We start from the raw sequence: 12,873 nt of genomic DNA, 5'->3' as shown, positions 1-12,873 counted from the left end.
TAGTAGTAATTTAAAAATTTGCAGGTAGGGTAATAGTTATTAATTAGACTAGGGTAGGTAGTGTAATAGGTTTAGTAGTAGCCCTATAAGTAGCTAGAATTTTAAGTATACTACGTATCCTGTTAATTAAACTAGGACTGTTTTAGTTTAAATTCTCCTCTTAATCCTAAAGGGCGTCTCTTTATAAGATATTATAGGTAACTAGAGTAGATAGGACTTGCTAGTAGAGTTATACTAGAATTAGAGGTGTGGGGTTATAGGTTAGGGGATATTTCTCTAGCTATATTAATTAGGATTAATCTGTATTAACTAGGATTTAGAAGTGTTTTAGCTAGTGTTATCTAATAATATAATCCTAAGAACCTAAGTCTACTATTATAAAGGGGTAGTTATATACCTTGTAGCTACTAACTATTATATAAAGCTAAATATAGTAGGTAACTAGAGAGGTAATCTAATCTTATAACCCTTTAATAGTAAGCTTGTATAGTAACTTTTAGATAGGTACCCTAAATATAGAAGAAATATTATAAGCAATTTTTAAATTAAGAAATAAGTAACCTTAGGCCCTAGTATCTACTAAAGCTTTTAGGCGAACACTAGATCTATTAAGGCACAGGGTTATATATGTAAGCAAATAGGAACTAACAAATAATTTATTTAAGGAAAGGGTTAATAGGTTATATTAAGTTAGGCCTAAGAAGGAGGATCCTCCTAGGCGTTATTATTTCCTGTCTAATAGCTATCTAAATTAGTTAATTTAGTAGTTTCTTCTTCCTTAGAATTCTTAATAACCTGCTTTATATCTATAGCCTAAATCCTAGGGGGTTTAGGGTAGTTACTAGAGAGGTGCCTAGGCTTCCTATAATTATAGCAGGTTCTAGGGGTTCCTATTATAGCAGTGCTAGGAGTAGCTAGAGTAGTAGATAGGGGTTAATTATCTTAAGGGGTAGTGCCTTATTATTACAAGTAGGGCATATAAGGTTTAGCTATTAAAGGTCTATTATATAGTTTCTAATTAGCGTTTAAATAGGAGTAGTTTCTAGAGTATTAGAAGGGGGTTAGTCCTTTTCTAGATAATAGAGTAGTCTAAGTAGGAGTAAACAAGGTAGGGTATAGGTAGTGTTCTATATTAAAATTAGTAAGATAATCTACTATTATCTTAAAATTATTATGCTAATTCTGTTAGAAAGCAAGGTTTAGTATCCTTAGGGAAGGTGTAATCTTTATCTAGAGGTAGTAATACTACTCTAATTAGGGTACTTCTCCTCTAATAGCAAGACTCTAGAACTATAATTTAAATATAGGGAACGTCTCTATAATAGTTATATATAGGCGGTTAAATATAGTCTAACTCTTAGCTATCTTATTTCCTATAATAAAGTAGGTTTAAAGGAGGGTAATTATTTCCTTAGCTTTTTAGAACTAAAGACTTAGGAAGTTAGATAGGTAATATAGCTCTAAGTATTCTCTTGCTAGTCCTAAGTAGTGTCTCTAGACTAACGCTATTTAAGCTCTAGAAGAGGGGTAGTAATTAGTATTAATTTCTAGCTAATCCTAAATAGACGCTTACTATTATCTAAAAGTAGGATTAGCACTATTACTAAGTATAGAGATATTTAGTATCTTTTTAGATTATCTCTTAGCTTTTATAGTATATACTATAGGATTTAATATAAAAGCTAAAGACTAGCTAGGTTAGGTAGTACCTTATATCTCCTTATAGAGTAAGGTATTATATAGCTATTTAGTAAGTTACTTTACTTATTCCTCTAACCTCTTTGTTTTTAAATAGGGTTAATATATATTTATCTTTAAGGGAGGTATTACTTTAAGATTTCCTAGGAGCACAAGGTACCTTAAGAGACAGGTAGGAAGCAGGTCCTTCTAGGAGGGCGTTGTTAATTAAGTCTTCCTTATCTAATTTCTTTCTATTAGTAAATAGGTTTTTAAAAGTAGCTAAACTAGATACCCTTCTTTTACTTTTATCTAATATTTTGTAGTTATTAAGAATAATATATCTTTTCTTTTTCTTTTTAGGGGCTTTAGTTATAGAAGGATATTAGCTTTGCCTCTAATTCCTCTAGGCTTTTAGTAGTCTCTAGGTCTCTACCTTAACGCAATCTAACGCAATTTTTCTAAAGGTAATCTAGCACTACCTATAGGTCTAGAAGTCTAAGCCTATAGGCTTTAGTTATTAGAAGTTCTAATAGCTATTCTAACTATAGAGTTATAGGGTTAGATAACTACTAGAACTAAATTAGTAGCTTAAAATAATAATAAATGCGATATTCTTAAATACTATTACTAGCTAGGATAATATTCTTCTTATAATATAATAACTTAGGTAGGTAGGGTATCTAAAAGGTATCCTATAGAACTTAAAGGTATATAGGAGTGCGCGTTTATATAGAAAAGGATAAGATTCCTACACCTATAGGTCTTGTATAAAAGGATAAGAAGAATATACCTATTCTAATATAGGCCTGCTGCTCTCTATATATATTAGTAAGTTAGGCCTTTGTTAAGGCTAACCTGGCATAGAATAATAGGCAAGCAATTCTTCCTTATTGTTACAATTAAGGTCTATACCTTATAAATAAAGAGTAAAGGTAATAGTAAAGGTAAAGGTAGATTTATTTATAAAAAGTACTAATTTAAATTTTCATCTAAATAGGATTATAAGAGGATAGGGACTATCCTTCTCTATAGAAGGGGGTAGTATAATAATAGAGTAGAATCCTTTGCCTATAGTAATATACTAAGTTAACTCTTATATTAGTCTACCTCTTGTAGATATATATAGAGAGTAGCTCGCCTATGCTATAATAGCTATGTTCTTCTTGTCCTTTTATACAAGACCTATAGGTATAGAAATCTTATCCTTTTCTATATAGACGCGCACTCCTATATGCCTTTAAGTTATATAGGATACCCTTTGCATGCCCTACCTAGCTATATTATTATACATTTTAATAAAGTTTTATTCTTACTAAATATTAATATTCTTTAGTTAATATATATATATATATATATATTATTTCTTTACTACTAGTCTTTACTTACCCTACTAGTATATTTCCTTACTAGATACATTATATCTAATATATTTTAAAAGATTAATATATTTAATACTACTTTAGTTTACTAATAACTTCCTATGTAGCTAAGGTACCTAGCACTATCCCTAATTTAGTAGTATGGGCGAGGACGATTAGTCTATTGTGGCGAGGACAATTAGCACTTCCCTATGAAATATGTGGAGTAGAGTCTTTAGGGGCTTAATAGGTAAATAAGGCAAGAGGACAGGAAGTGATAGGTATAGTTAGGAGTAAGAGAGAAGCCTCCTGTGGTCAAATGCAAAACGTAGTTTAGGTACTAGGGGGTAGGGTAACTAACTATGCATAGGGAGATTATAGCTCTCTAATAAGATAGACTATATGCGAATCCTTACTACTCTATTAACTACTAGTGATTCTAACTAATACTTTATTATAACCTCATACAAAATTCTTGATCTTCGATACTATAGAATTATCCTAATTTAGCATAGCCTTCTAATAATAACCCAAGGTGGCGAGAATAGTCCGGCCTAGACTACTTTTATATTTGACCATAGTTTCGAGCTTCTTCACAAATGCGACAAAGAACGGCTCAAGCCAAAGTGAAGTCATCATATCATGCTACCGCTATGAACTTGGTGGCGTCTCTTGCATTTAGTTTCGTCTCACCACTTCTCCCCATCACGACTGATTCGAGGAAGAAATGGATTGACAAATCCAGGCGGCACCACGAGGAGGCGCAAGAGTCCGACTTCTACCGCCCGTCCATCTCTTGCGAATCGTAGCCCGGTACTGTCCATACCGCGATTCCTTCTTCTCCAGACAAGCTTCTAGCAACCAGGCCCCGCTTTGCAACCCAACCCCACTCAATAGCATGAAGTCCACTGCACCAGCACCCAACTCATCCTGATCGTTGCGTTCTCGATGAGCACACCATAAAAAACAGCCAAGATGAAATGAAAGTTGGCAATGATCCCAACCCTCCAATCCCTGCCACAGACTGTGGACGGTCCGTCACAGCCAGGTGACTCAAAGGTAGACATGAGGTCAATAACTCTGGAATCTTCCACACTGGATCCTCCTAAACAGAAAAGTCCACTTGTGACGAGCTCATCTGAGTTTGGTGTCACGGGCGTGAAGGGGACTAATCGCGGCATCATGGCCAAGAGGACGAAGGACGGGGGACAGGAAGAGCCAACGGAACGATAAGCATTCGAATGCCTGTTGCAATGTTGCCATGGACCATTCGGTCTGTCTGATGGTTCTTTCGAAAAAGAACCTCCATTTCGCAGGCTTCTTCCACACGCGCCGCCCTGAAAAAGGCAGTACTGGTGGCGGGGTGAGCTTCGAACCGCAGCTCCCTTGCAGACAGGTTCGTCATGCGCGATATATCGACGATCAAGGAGGGACGAGCGACATAAGGAGGCGAGTGTATGTGGAAAGTAAAAGGCAAGCAAACCCGATGGGCGCGAGCGATCTGCAAGTGTAAGCCAGATAGACGTACCTGGTATTCTCCTGGGAGACTCGGTACTATCCAATCGACAATACACAAAACGGCTCGATACTTGCTGCAGCAGACAACTGAAAACTCGCACCAGCTGCCTCATCGGCCAAGTCGTTTCGACCAGTTCACTTCGACGCAAACTCGCCAAGGACCATTCGGTCTGTCAGAGCCACGTACCTAAAGGCAGAGGTGAAACTCAATATCTGCTGGCATCTTCTACTTTTCGCCTAAAAAGGTATACTGGGCAGTGGGGACGTGAGCCCTGTCGCTGAAGCGCTGGACCTGTATTCAGGCTTGGACTGGGAACGCAGCTAGGTGACCGCAACGACGGACTTGCTCACTTCACGCCATAGAACCAGGGACCATTCGGTCTGTCAGAGTACGAAACTCCATGTCTGCTGGTCTCTTCCACACGCGACAACCTGAAAAGGCTGACACTGGAGGCGGGGTTGCACGACGCGGCGTGCTCCCTGACATGAAGTAGCGCATCCGTCGTAGGGTCGATCTGAGTCGTCATATGACGACAGTCTGTCTCGCCGCGCGTTCGTGAGCGATGGGAGTGGAGGAAACAGAAGAGTAGAAAGTGCTTGAAAAGCAGATAGCGGCGACAAAGGCGATTAAAGTGGAAGACGCGGAGGATGGGGAGGATTAGATGGGGCTGACTAAACAAAAGGCGCGGTGAAGCGTATTGTGCTGCCAACCGAGTAACAGCAAACAAGAGTCCGGATGGCGTTCTGCTATGGCGTGGGCCAATTGCAATATCGCGGAGCAGTCTTACAAAAAGGCACACGCTATAGGCTAGTAAATAGCACCACGGTTCAAATCACATAAGGGACGGGGAGATACCGAGTTTTCACTCTGTTCAGAGAGTCGGGAAGCCAACCATGGTACTCTACCACGTCCGGTAGGACACAGCCGCTAAATCAAGTCGTGCTTCTCTCTGAGGGGGACGAACAAAACGAGGACAAGTAGACCAGAAGTGCAGGATGCCAGTGATTTCGCGCTGCTCGATCGAGTACGCAAGTTACTGTAGCCATACAACCTTGGGGATCAGTCCAGGAGCCAGCGGTGTTCGTTCCTCGAGGATCGCGACCGGAGTGTAGAGTAAGGTATGGTACGCCTACCCCGTGATCTCACATGGATTGCCTAGGTGAGGCAGCCAGAAGGCGCAGTCCAACAGTGTCGCCATCTCTGGAAACACGACTCTGAACGCGTGTCTGCCTGTCAAGTATCTACTCGCTCTCCTCCAGAAGTTCAGCAAGCTCGGCCTCTTCTTCCGCCGTCATCATACCCTCTTTGGCCTCGGGTTCCTGTTCTTTCGCCTTGCCCAGGCGTTTCTCTTCTGCTTCCTGGATAGCTTGGGCCAAATCCGAGGTCCTCAAGCTCCATTGCCTGATTGTGCCGTCAATGCTGACGCTTACCACCCGCTGTTTGGACATCAGAAGTAGCCCGGTGACTTCTTCATAATGACCTGTGAAGGTATGGTGTAGCTTGCCGCTAGTCTTGTCCCATATGCGAACGTTCTCATCCCTGCAGGCGGTAATTACCCACCCTCCCTCTTCATCAATAGCAACGTCGCGTGCAAAGTCAGGGTGGTCGAATGTAGAATCCTCTTCCCATCCACGGCCTCTAGACAGACATTTTGCAGTTTTATCCGCAGAAGCCGTCCAGAGGTCACCGTCAGAGTCGAAACAAATCGCGTCGATGCTAGTCTCATGTGCAATCAGTGGCGAGGGTTGAAGCTCGGAAACTGACGTCGGTCCAATTGCCCACCGCCGTATTTCTCGGTCGCTTCCAGCGCTGAATAGTGTAATGAGATCCTTGCTGGAGTCGTAGTCGGCCGGATCGACTGCAAGAGCCAATATGCCTCGTGTGTGGCCCTTCAACGTGTGTAGCTTGTTTCCAGTGGCGACATCCCACACTATGATGGTCGTATCCTGTGAGGCAGAGGCCAGATAGTTTCTGTCTTGGAGGGTGAAAGTGGCGACTGCCTTGACAAAGTCACCGTGCCCTTGATATCGTACGGCAGCTTGCAGTGACGAGATGGACCACGACCACACTAACTTGTCCCAACAACCCGCGAAAAGTATTCCCGACGTCGGCGAGACGGCAATCGAGGTGAGAGGTGCAACGGGCCCAGTGAATGTTGCTGTGACTTTACGTGTCTAAAGCAAGTAGGTTAGCGACGACTGCATCAGGCAAGTGTGCCACAGACTTCAAGTCCATGGCCCAGGAAAACATGTCTGACCGACTTCAATGTTGATTCGCTTCACATTGCCTGCCGCTTCTGCAACATAGACTTGGTTCGCATCTTGGGGGTCGGCGCAGATGGCGAGTATCTTGGACTGCAGCTTGATGGGGCTCCCGTGGGTATTGTTGGACTTTGCAGCCTTGCGGGCTGTCTCTTCGAGGGCCGAACTGTCATGGCTTTAGCAAAGAGCGAAGTCTATTGCCAAGAGGGTTGGGGGGCCCATACGTGGTTTGGAAGTAATGTCCCGGGTCGTTTGATCGAGACATGGCGGGCTGAGCTGCGTATTTGTACTCGGGGGGCCAGACTCGTTGTGAGGTTGGAGGTGGAGGTGCTGGCACATGACACCAACCCCGCCAACTAGCGTGTCTCATGAGTAACAGCCAAGTCACAAAGCGAGCGTGCAAGTACCAACCAGTTGACGTCAGCAAGCACAGCGTGGCCACGCTCCCCATGACAACTCATGACAACTCATCCCACCGTCAGCAGGAATAAGTAAACAAGTAAAAAGAGAGTCACAGAGGTGGACACTCGTGACAACACAGTCATGTGCAAGGGTACATGGCAACAAAAACTATCGTCATGTACCCAAAACGCCGTAATGTGTATCATTGATGTAGCAGTTCGTAAACAAGGTCATGCCAAATGGAGCAAGCAAAAAGCAAAAGCAAGCCCCTCGTCGGGTAGGCAAAGCCCATCATTAAGTTCGTAAAATGCGTTCGTAAGAGTGAGGCAGCCTCATCAACAAAGCGCCCTTCATAACACTCTGGGTATCCCCAACCATTACTTTTTGGGCACATAGGCCTCGTTCGTCATGCGCCCGCAGGCTGAGTTGGTTTCGTAATCATGTCATCGTGAGTAGAGTATACAGTTGCATGTACACAGGCTTGCCTTAGTAGCCTGGAGTGCCAATCAAAGCGCCCGCCGCAAAGTGGCGAATCGTCCATCGCCAGCCACCCTTTCGCTCGCCCGTGTCGCGCTCAAAGCCCACCCAACCATCGACCCGTCGTCTCCAGGTGTTCTCTTCTTCCCGCTGTCTGCGAATGAAACCTGGACCAACGTCGAACTCCTCGCCCACTTCCTCTGGATTGGGGGTACCGGTGCCCCCTGCAGCGTGACCCCCGGCGACACTTTCATTGTCTTTGAGGTCGTCCAGGCCCGCAAAAGGGTCTTCATCCTCATCCACTTCTGACGGCGAGCGTGGATCGTTGGTCGGTCGGGGTGCTTTCAGCCAAGTCATCTTGACAGGATCAAACACCATGCGGCCTTCATACTGCACGCCGCGTGGTACAGAGATTTGAGAGATAAGGGCAGGCCGAGGAGGTGAAGGCGCGGGAGCGGGAGGCGGTGGTGGCGCCATCTTGGCAACTCTCGCAGAAAAGCTCTTTTGTGCTGCATGAATGGAAGACAGCGCAATGTGCGAAATGGACTGTGAGCGGTCGTGGGACCGATTCACGGGATAGCCTGGGGGAGCAAAAGTGGGAGTGCTGGCGGTCGTCAAGGCAAGAGTGGTGGTAGAAGTATTGGGGTGTGAGAAAGAAATAAGAGCCTCATCGTTACCTTCCCAACGTTGTGTCGTCGGGTTATAGACCATGCCTTTCTCAGCTATGTAAATGTCAGCCAGAGGAGAAGAAGAACAAAAGACAAAACATGTGCTTACTATGCGTGAAAGGCTGTGTCATCTGCCGGATCAGTTGTGGCTTCTGGCCGGATCCTTTTTTGCGATGCGCAGTCGGACTACTATGTGGGCTGCGAGCAGCAACATGAGCTTGCCAACTAATGGGTCTCGCAGTAGCCCCACCATCCACCCTCGACCTGGTGCCTGCTGCTCGCTGCTCGCTCAGTCGCTGTTCACGTGCATTCCTACTAGCTGCCGTGTCGCGAGCGAATCGTGGGGTGTGGTCAGGTCGGGGTGGGGACATTGGTGTATATGGCTGTGGCGTCGTCATGCGATCTGGCATGGGCAGACGCGAGTTGCTGTTCTGCTGTCGCAGGCTCTTGTTGCTAGCCACATTGCGAGGCACCTTCTCGAATGCCTTCTCCTTGGAGGCAGACGTGGGAAGATCGTCGAAGGCGTCGAGCTCATGACCATCTCCAAAGTTGCGCTTGCGCTGGGGCTGGGTCAACTTCTTGGGCGGAGGATGACGGGCAAGAGCAGAAGGGGCCAGATCACGTCTCATGCCTGCGCGGCTGGGCGTCTCGCCTTGATGGCCAGAGAGACGAGAGTACGAGCGCATCGAGGGGGACTGGGGTCGACGAGGATCAGAGTCGCGGCGAAGATGACCTTGGGAGCTACGGGCTATGACATGATGCGACTGATTCGTCGCATTGCCTCCACCAGGCAGGAAGGGCATGCGTGGAGCTCCTTGGGTGAGGTTGTTGTTGCGAAGGGCAGGGGCTGATCGCTTCGATCGCAGTAATTGTGCGCTAGTGGTTGTGGGCATGGGTCTACTGGCAGCCTGTGTCGGGGCACCACTTTCATAGACGGGTGTGAGCCTGGTACGTGTGGTTACAGACTGAGGCCTGGGTATTCTTGAGGTCGTTGGCCTATCGGTGAAGGTAAGTGTGCTGGCCGGGCGGGCAGCAGAAGGGGCATTGAGCTTCGTGCTGGGCTTCTTGACGACGACGTTGCGGTTGAGGGTGAGCTTTCGATCGTCGAACACCTCGCCCTCACCCAAATCGAGACCGTCCATGAAATCATCCTCCTCCGCGGCCGGCTTGGGCTTGGGTTTGGATTTGGGTGATGCTGCCGAAGGACGGTCAAAGGTCTGTGGTGGTACCGTCTCGACCGGCGAGGTGGGCCAAGCGTCGACTGGGATTGAAGTCGGGGCAGAGGTCGGAGGAGGGGCGTACTGAGTCTGGAGCTGCAGCTGAAGTGGCTGGAGGAGAGGCGAGTCCTCCAGTGTGGGTAGTTGCTGCTGCTGCTGCAACAGCTGTGACTTCTTCAGCTTCTCGAGACGCGCATTGAAGTCGAGGGGCTCAAAGGGGATCACAATGCCGTTAAGATCGTCCTCCTCGCTCTCCAGGGTCATGCAGCTGCCCAGGCTGGGGCTCATGGCGGACACGGACGAGCTGCGTGCACCGCGAGCCTCGCGACGCGTGCCAGCAAAGCGAATGCCCAGACTGCCCTCGCCCCAGTCAAAGTCTTCATCATTGTCGTCGGCGGGCGGACGCTCGACGGGCGTCTTGAGCTTCAGGCCGCCCGCTACATTGCTGGGCAGCTCGAGGTCGTTGCCCCAGTCCTCGTCGACATCGATCTTCTTGCTCGACTTCTTCTTGCCCAGGCGCTTGATGGAGCCGCCGAGGAGGGCGGATGAGGGCACGCTCGTGGGGATGGGGATGCCCGCCTGCTTTGCGGCCGAGGTGATGGCCTGGGTGGTTGAGGACTCGTCGTTTGGGGTGATGAGGATCTGCCAGTCGTCGTTGGACTCGGCCTCGGAGCGCGCGCTCAAGCTCATGCGCGACGATTGCGACTGTGCCGTGTTCTTGAAGAGGAAGTCGTCGGACTGGTCGTCGAAGTCGCCGTCGTCCCAAGACTCCATACGCGTGTTGTTGGACGTCATGGAGCCCATGGAGGCGATGCGCGCCGCAAAGCTGCGGTTGTGGGCAGCCATGCTCGCGCCAGGGGGGGTGGTGTTGTGGCCTGGCTGCACAATGTGCAGTGTGCAAGTATGTTGTGTGCCGTGTACGGATGGTAGATCACGCGGTGGTGTCTAGGTATGTCCAGGGCCTACGTGTGCGTGTGCATGTATGTGCATGTGTGTGTGTGTGTCTGTGTCTGTGTCTGTCTGTGTGTGTGTGTCTGTGTGTAGTGTGAGGTGTGTGGTGTGTGCTTGCAGGGAGATTTCGCGAGTGTCGAGGTGGTTGGGCGCGTCTAACTACTATGGTACTGTTGTAACCTGTCTGCCTACACCTACCTACCTCTACCTATCTATGTACCGTCCCTACCCTACACACTTCAAATACCGACCTACCCTATCCTAGACTATACTTGTCCATGTGGGTCGTGTCCGGCGCACCAGCGGTGAGATGCCCCGACGCGTAAACAAGCTTGCTGTTTTGGAGCTGGCCGAAGAAGCGACCCCAGCTCAGGGCCCGAAATCAATTCTCTTCGACATAGGGCCGAGGCCAGGCTATCTATGACTACCTATCCAGGTTGAACAATGACTTTTTAGAAACTGTGTCAAGGAGTTCACGGGGGGCCTCCTTTGCGACCGCGTGTCTGTGTTTGTGTGTGTGTGTGTGTGTGTGTGTGTCACCCAGGTTACTCTTGGAGGCCTACATGTTGCAAACCTCCAGCTTGGCTTGCATGTACATGGTGTCAAGCGATTGCGGGTGCCCGACAATGCAAGTGATCCTGCGAGTTACCTCCCTACATGGAGTATGAAGCATCCTCCACATACCGTACCGGTACCTCTAGGCCCAACCCACCTTCATCAAACGAGTGCTGCCTGCCCTGCCTTGCTCACATGCTGCACGCCACTATTGCCCTTCTGTCTTCCGACCCTAGGTATAAAGCTAACTCGTCTTCACGTTGCAGTCGGCCAGATTGCATTAGAAATTCTTATTTGCCCTTTCGATACACCTGCCACGCCAACCAGCAACCCAAAGACTCAAGTTCAAGGTTGTAAAGGAGCCCTGGAGTAAGTGACACAGGCGGATCCTGGTCCCTGCCAAGGCTGCATCGCATCACCCCCAGCCTGAAACACAGCCCTAACCGTGGGACCGACATCAGATCGTTCCCCACCCGCCCGCACAGGAGAACGCATGGCTGTTCGTTGCATTGTCCCGGTCGAGCCTGCGAGTGGCCAGGGCCAGACGGTCGTCGTCGAGGTCCGGCAAGAAGGCAAACACCCTCTTGACGTTCGGCTGGTGGGCTGCGAGGGAGAAAGTCCCTATGTGACGACGAGTATGGGCCCACTTTTCTGCTGTGAAGAACACGTATGTTGATGAGGGTTCAGTTCAGCAGCGCAATCTCGGCAAGTTGAAACAAAAGTTCAAGGGTAGCGATGATGAGTGGCTCACGCTGTTGTCGTACTTTCTACTCCAAACACCACCCAGGGAAGAGCAAATACAGATATTGGCCGGCGTCCGACTGGTCTATGTTCTGAACAGCGGCAGCCTAGAACTCTCTATTCGGCAGGACATTGGAGACATCAAGGTCGGTATTGGGTGGATGTGTGCTTGAGCAAAAGCTAACAACCAAGAGGTCACGCTCGGAGAGATTACACTCCCCCTCGACGAAGAATATGAAATCAACCCGTTTGAATGGGCGCAGACGTCGGCTGTTGCACATGCGGAAACGCTGAGACAGGTTGCAGACTTGACGACGCGAGTCAACAGTGAAAAGAGCACCATGGCCAAACTGGATGCACAGCTGCAAGACTTTATCAGAAACAAAACTGAGGCCGAGACGGCCATGCTGCAGCAGTTTATGCGATTGCTCAACGAGAAGAAGAGGAAGATTCGAGATCAAGGGCGCCTCCTAGCCGAGGCCCAAGTCGACCTTGAGACAGCGTCTACGGTCAAGGCATCAAGAGCAGCTACCAAGTCACGCAAGCCAGTCGCATCCAGAAGCTCCAAGCGCAAAGCTCCCTTGCAAGCCACAGAGGTTGATCAAATGCGCGAGTCTGACAGTGACCAGATGGAAATTGACAAAGCCAAAACAGGGGAGCAAGAAGGGGAGGAAGCGCCTGCAGTCAGGACTCCAGAACGCAATAGCTCTGTGACGGATACTGAAGAAGAAGAAGAAGAAGAAGAAGAAGGAAAAGGAAACTCAGCACGAATGGGGACAGGAGATAAGTCGCCTACAGGTGTACGGGCAAGTTCAGTAGTGTCAAACAGGAAGGATGAGGGAAAGGTAGCAGAGAGCAAAGGTGTACCACCGCCGCGGTCTTTGCCATTTGGACGGGCTGGGACGGGAAGTGGTGCTGTCACGAGGAAGCCAGCAGCACCTGCGGAGAGTGAGGATGATGAGTCGACAGATGACGAGGAACTGTGAGGAACGATGATATCGAACGGATACCGACTGTGAGGAATGAGGCGACTCGAAAGACATG

At 48.2% G+C, this 12,873-nt stretch overlaps 4 protein-coding genes across 4 annotated transcripts; 2 read left to right on the top strand and 2 right to left on the bottom strand.

Moving 5' to 3' along the window:
- Positions 1-4,031: 4,031 nt before the first annotated feature.
- IAQ61_002083 (uncharacterized protein) lies at positions 4,032-4,271 on the top strand (the record flags this gene model as incomplete). The annotated part of the gene is made up of 1 exon (XM_066095396.1): positions 4,032-4,271. The coding sequence occupies one exon, from the start codon at positions 4,032-4,034 to the stop codon at positions 4,269-4,271; it is 240 nt and encodes a 79-aa protein (XP_065954880.1).
- Positions 4,272-5,798: 1,527 nt separating this feature from the next.
- Positions 5,799-7,279, bottom strand: IAQ61_002082 (uncharacterized protein; the record flags this gene model as incomplete). Its single annotated transcript, XM_003833905.2, has 4 exons — positions 5,799-6,731; positions 6,819-6,984; positions 7,043-7,174; positions 7,230-7,279. The coding sequence occupies 4 exons, from the start codon at positions 7,277-7,279 to the stop codon at positions 5,799-5,801; spliced, it is 1,281 nt and encodes a 426-aa protein (XP_003833953.2).
- A 427-nt stretch (positions 7,280-7,706) lies between these two features.
- On the bottom strand, positions 7,707-10,633 carry IAQ61_002081 (uncharacterized protein; the record flags this gene model as incomplete). The annotated part of the gene is made up of 2 exons (XM_003833904.2): positions 8,475-10,633; positions 7,707-8,419 (listed from the first exon to the last, which is right to left on the bottom strand). The coding sequence occupies exons 1-2, from the start codon at positions 10,426-10,428 to the stop codon at positions 7,707-7,709; spliced, it is 2,667 nt and encodes an 888-aa protein (XP_003833952.1). The 5' UTR covers positions 10,429-10,633.
- A 948-nt stretch (positions 10,634-11,581) lies between these two features.
- On the top strand, positions 11,582-12,815 carry IAQ61_002080 (uncharacterized protein; the record flags this gene model as incomplete). The annotated part of the gene is made up of 3 exons (XM_003833903.2): positions 11,582-11,723; positions 11,776-11,975; positions 12,024-12,815. The coding sequence occupies 3 exons, from the start codon at positions 11,582-11,584 to the stop codon at positions 12,813-12,815; spliced, it is 1,134 nt and encodes a 377-aa protein (XP_003833951.2).
- Positions 12,816-12,873: the final 58 nt, after the last annotated feature.

This window comes from Plenodomus lingam (genome assembly GCF_022343315.1).
Source record: "Plenodomus lingam strain CAN1 chromosome Unknown contig_13, whole genome shotgun sequence".
NCBI lineage: Eukaryota > Fungi > Ascomycota > Dothideomycetes > Pleosporales > Leptosphaeriaceae > Plenodomus > Plenodomus lingam.
Note: the sequence above shows the minus strand (reverse complement) of the source record. Positions and strands in the feature narration are given on the sequence as shown.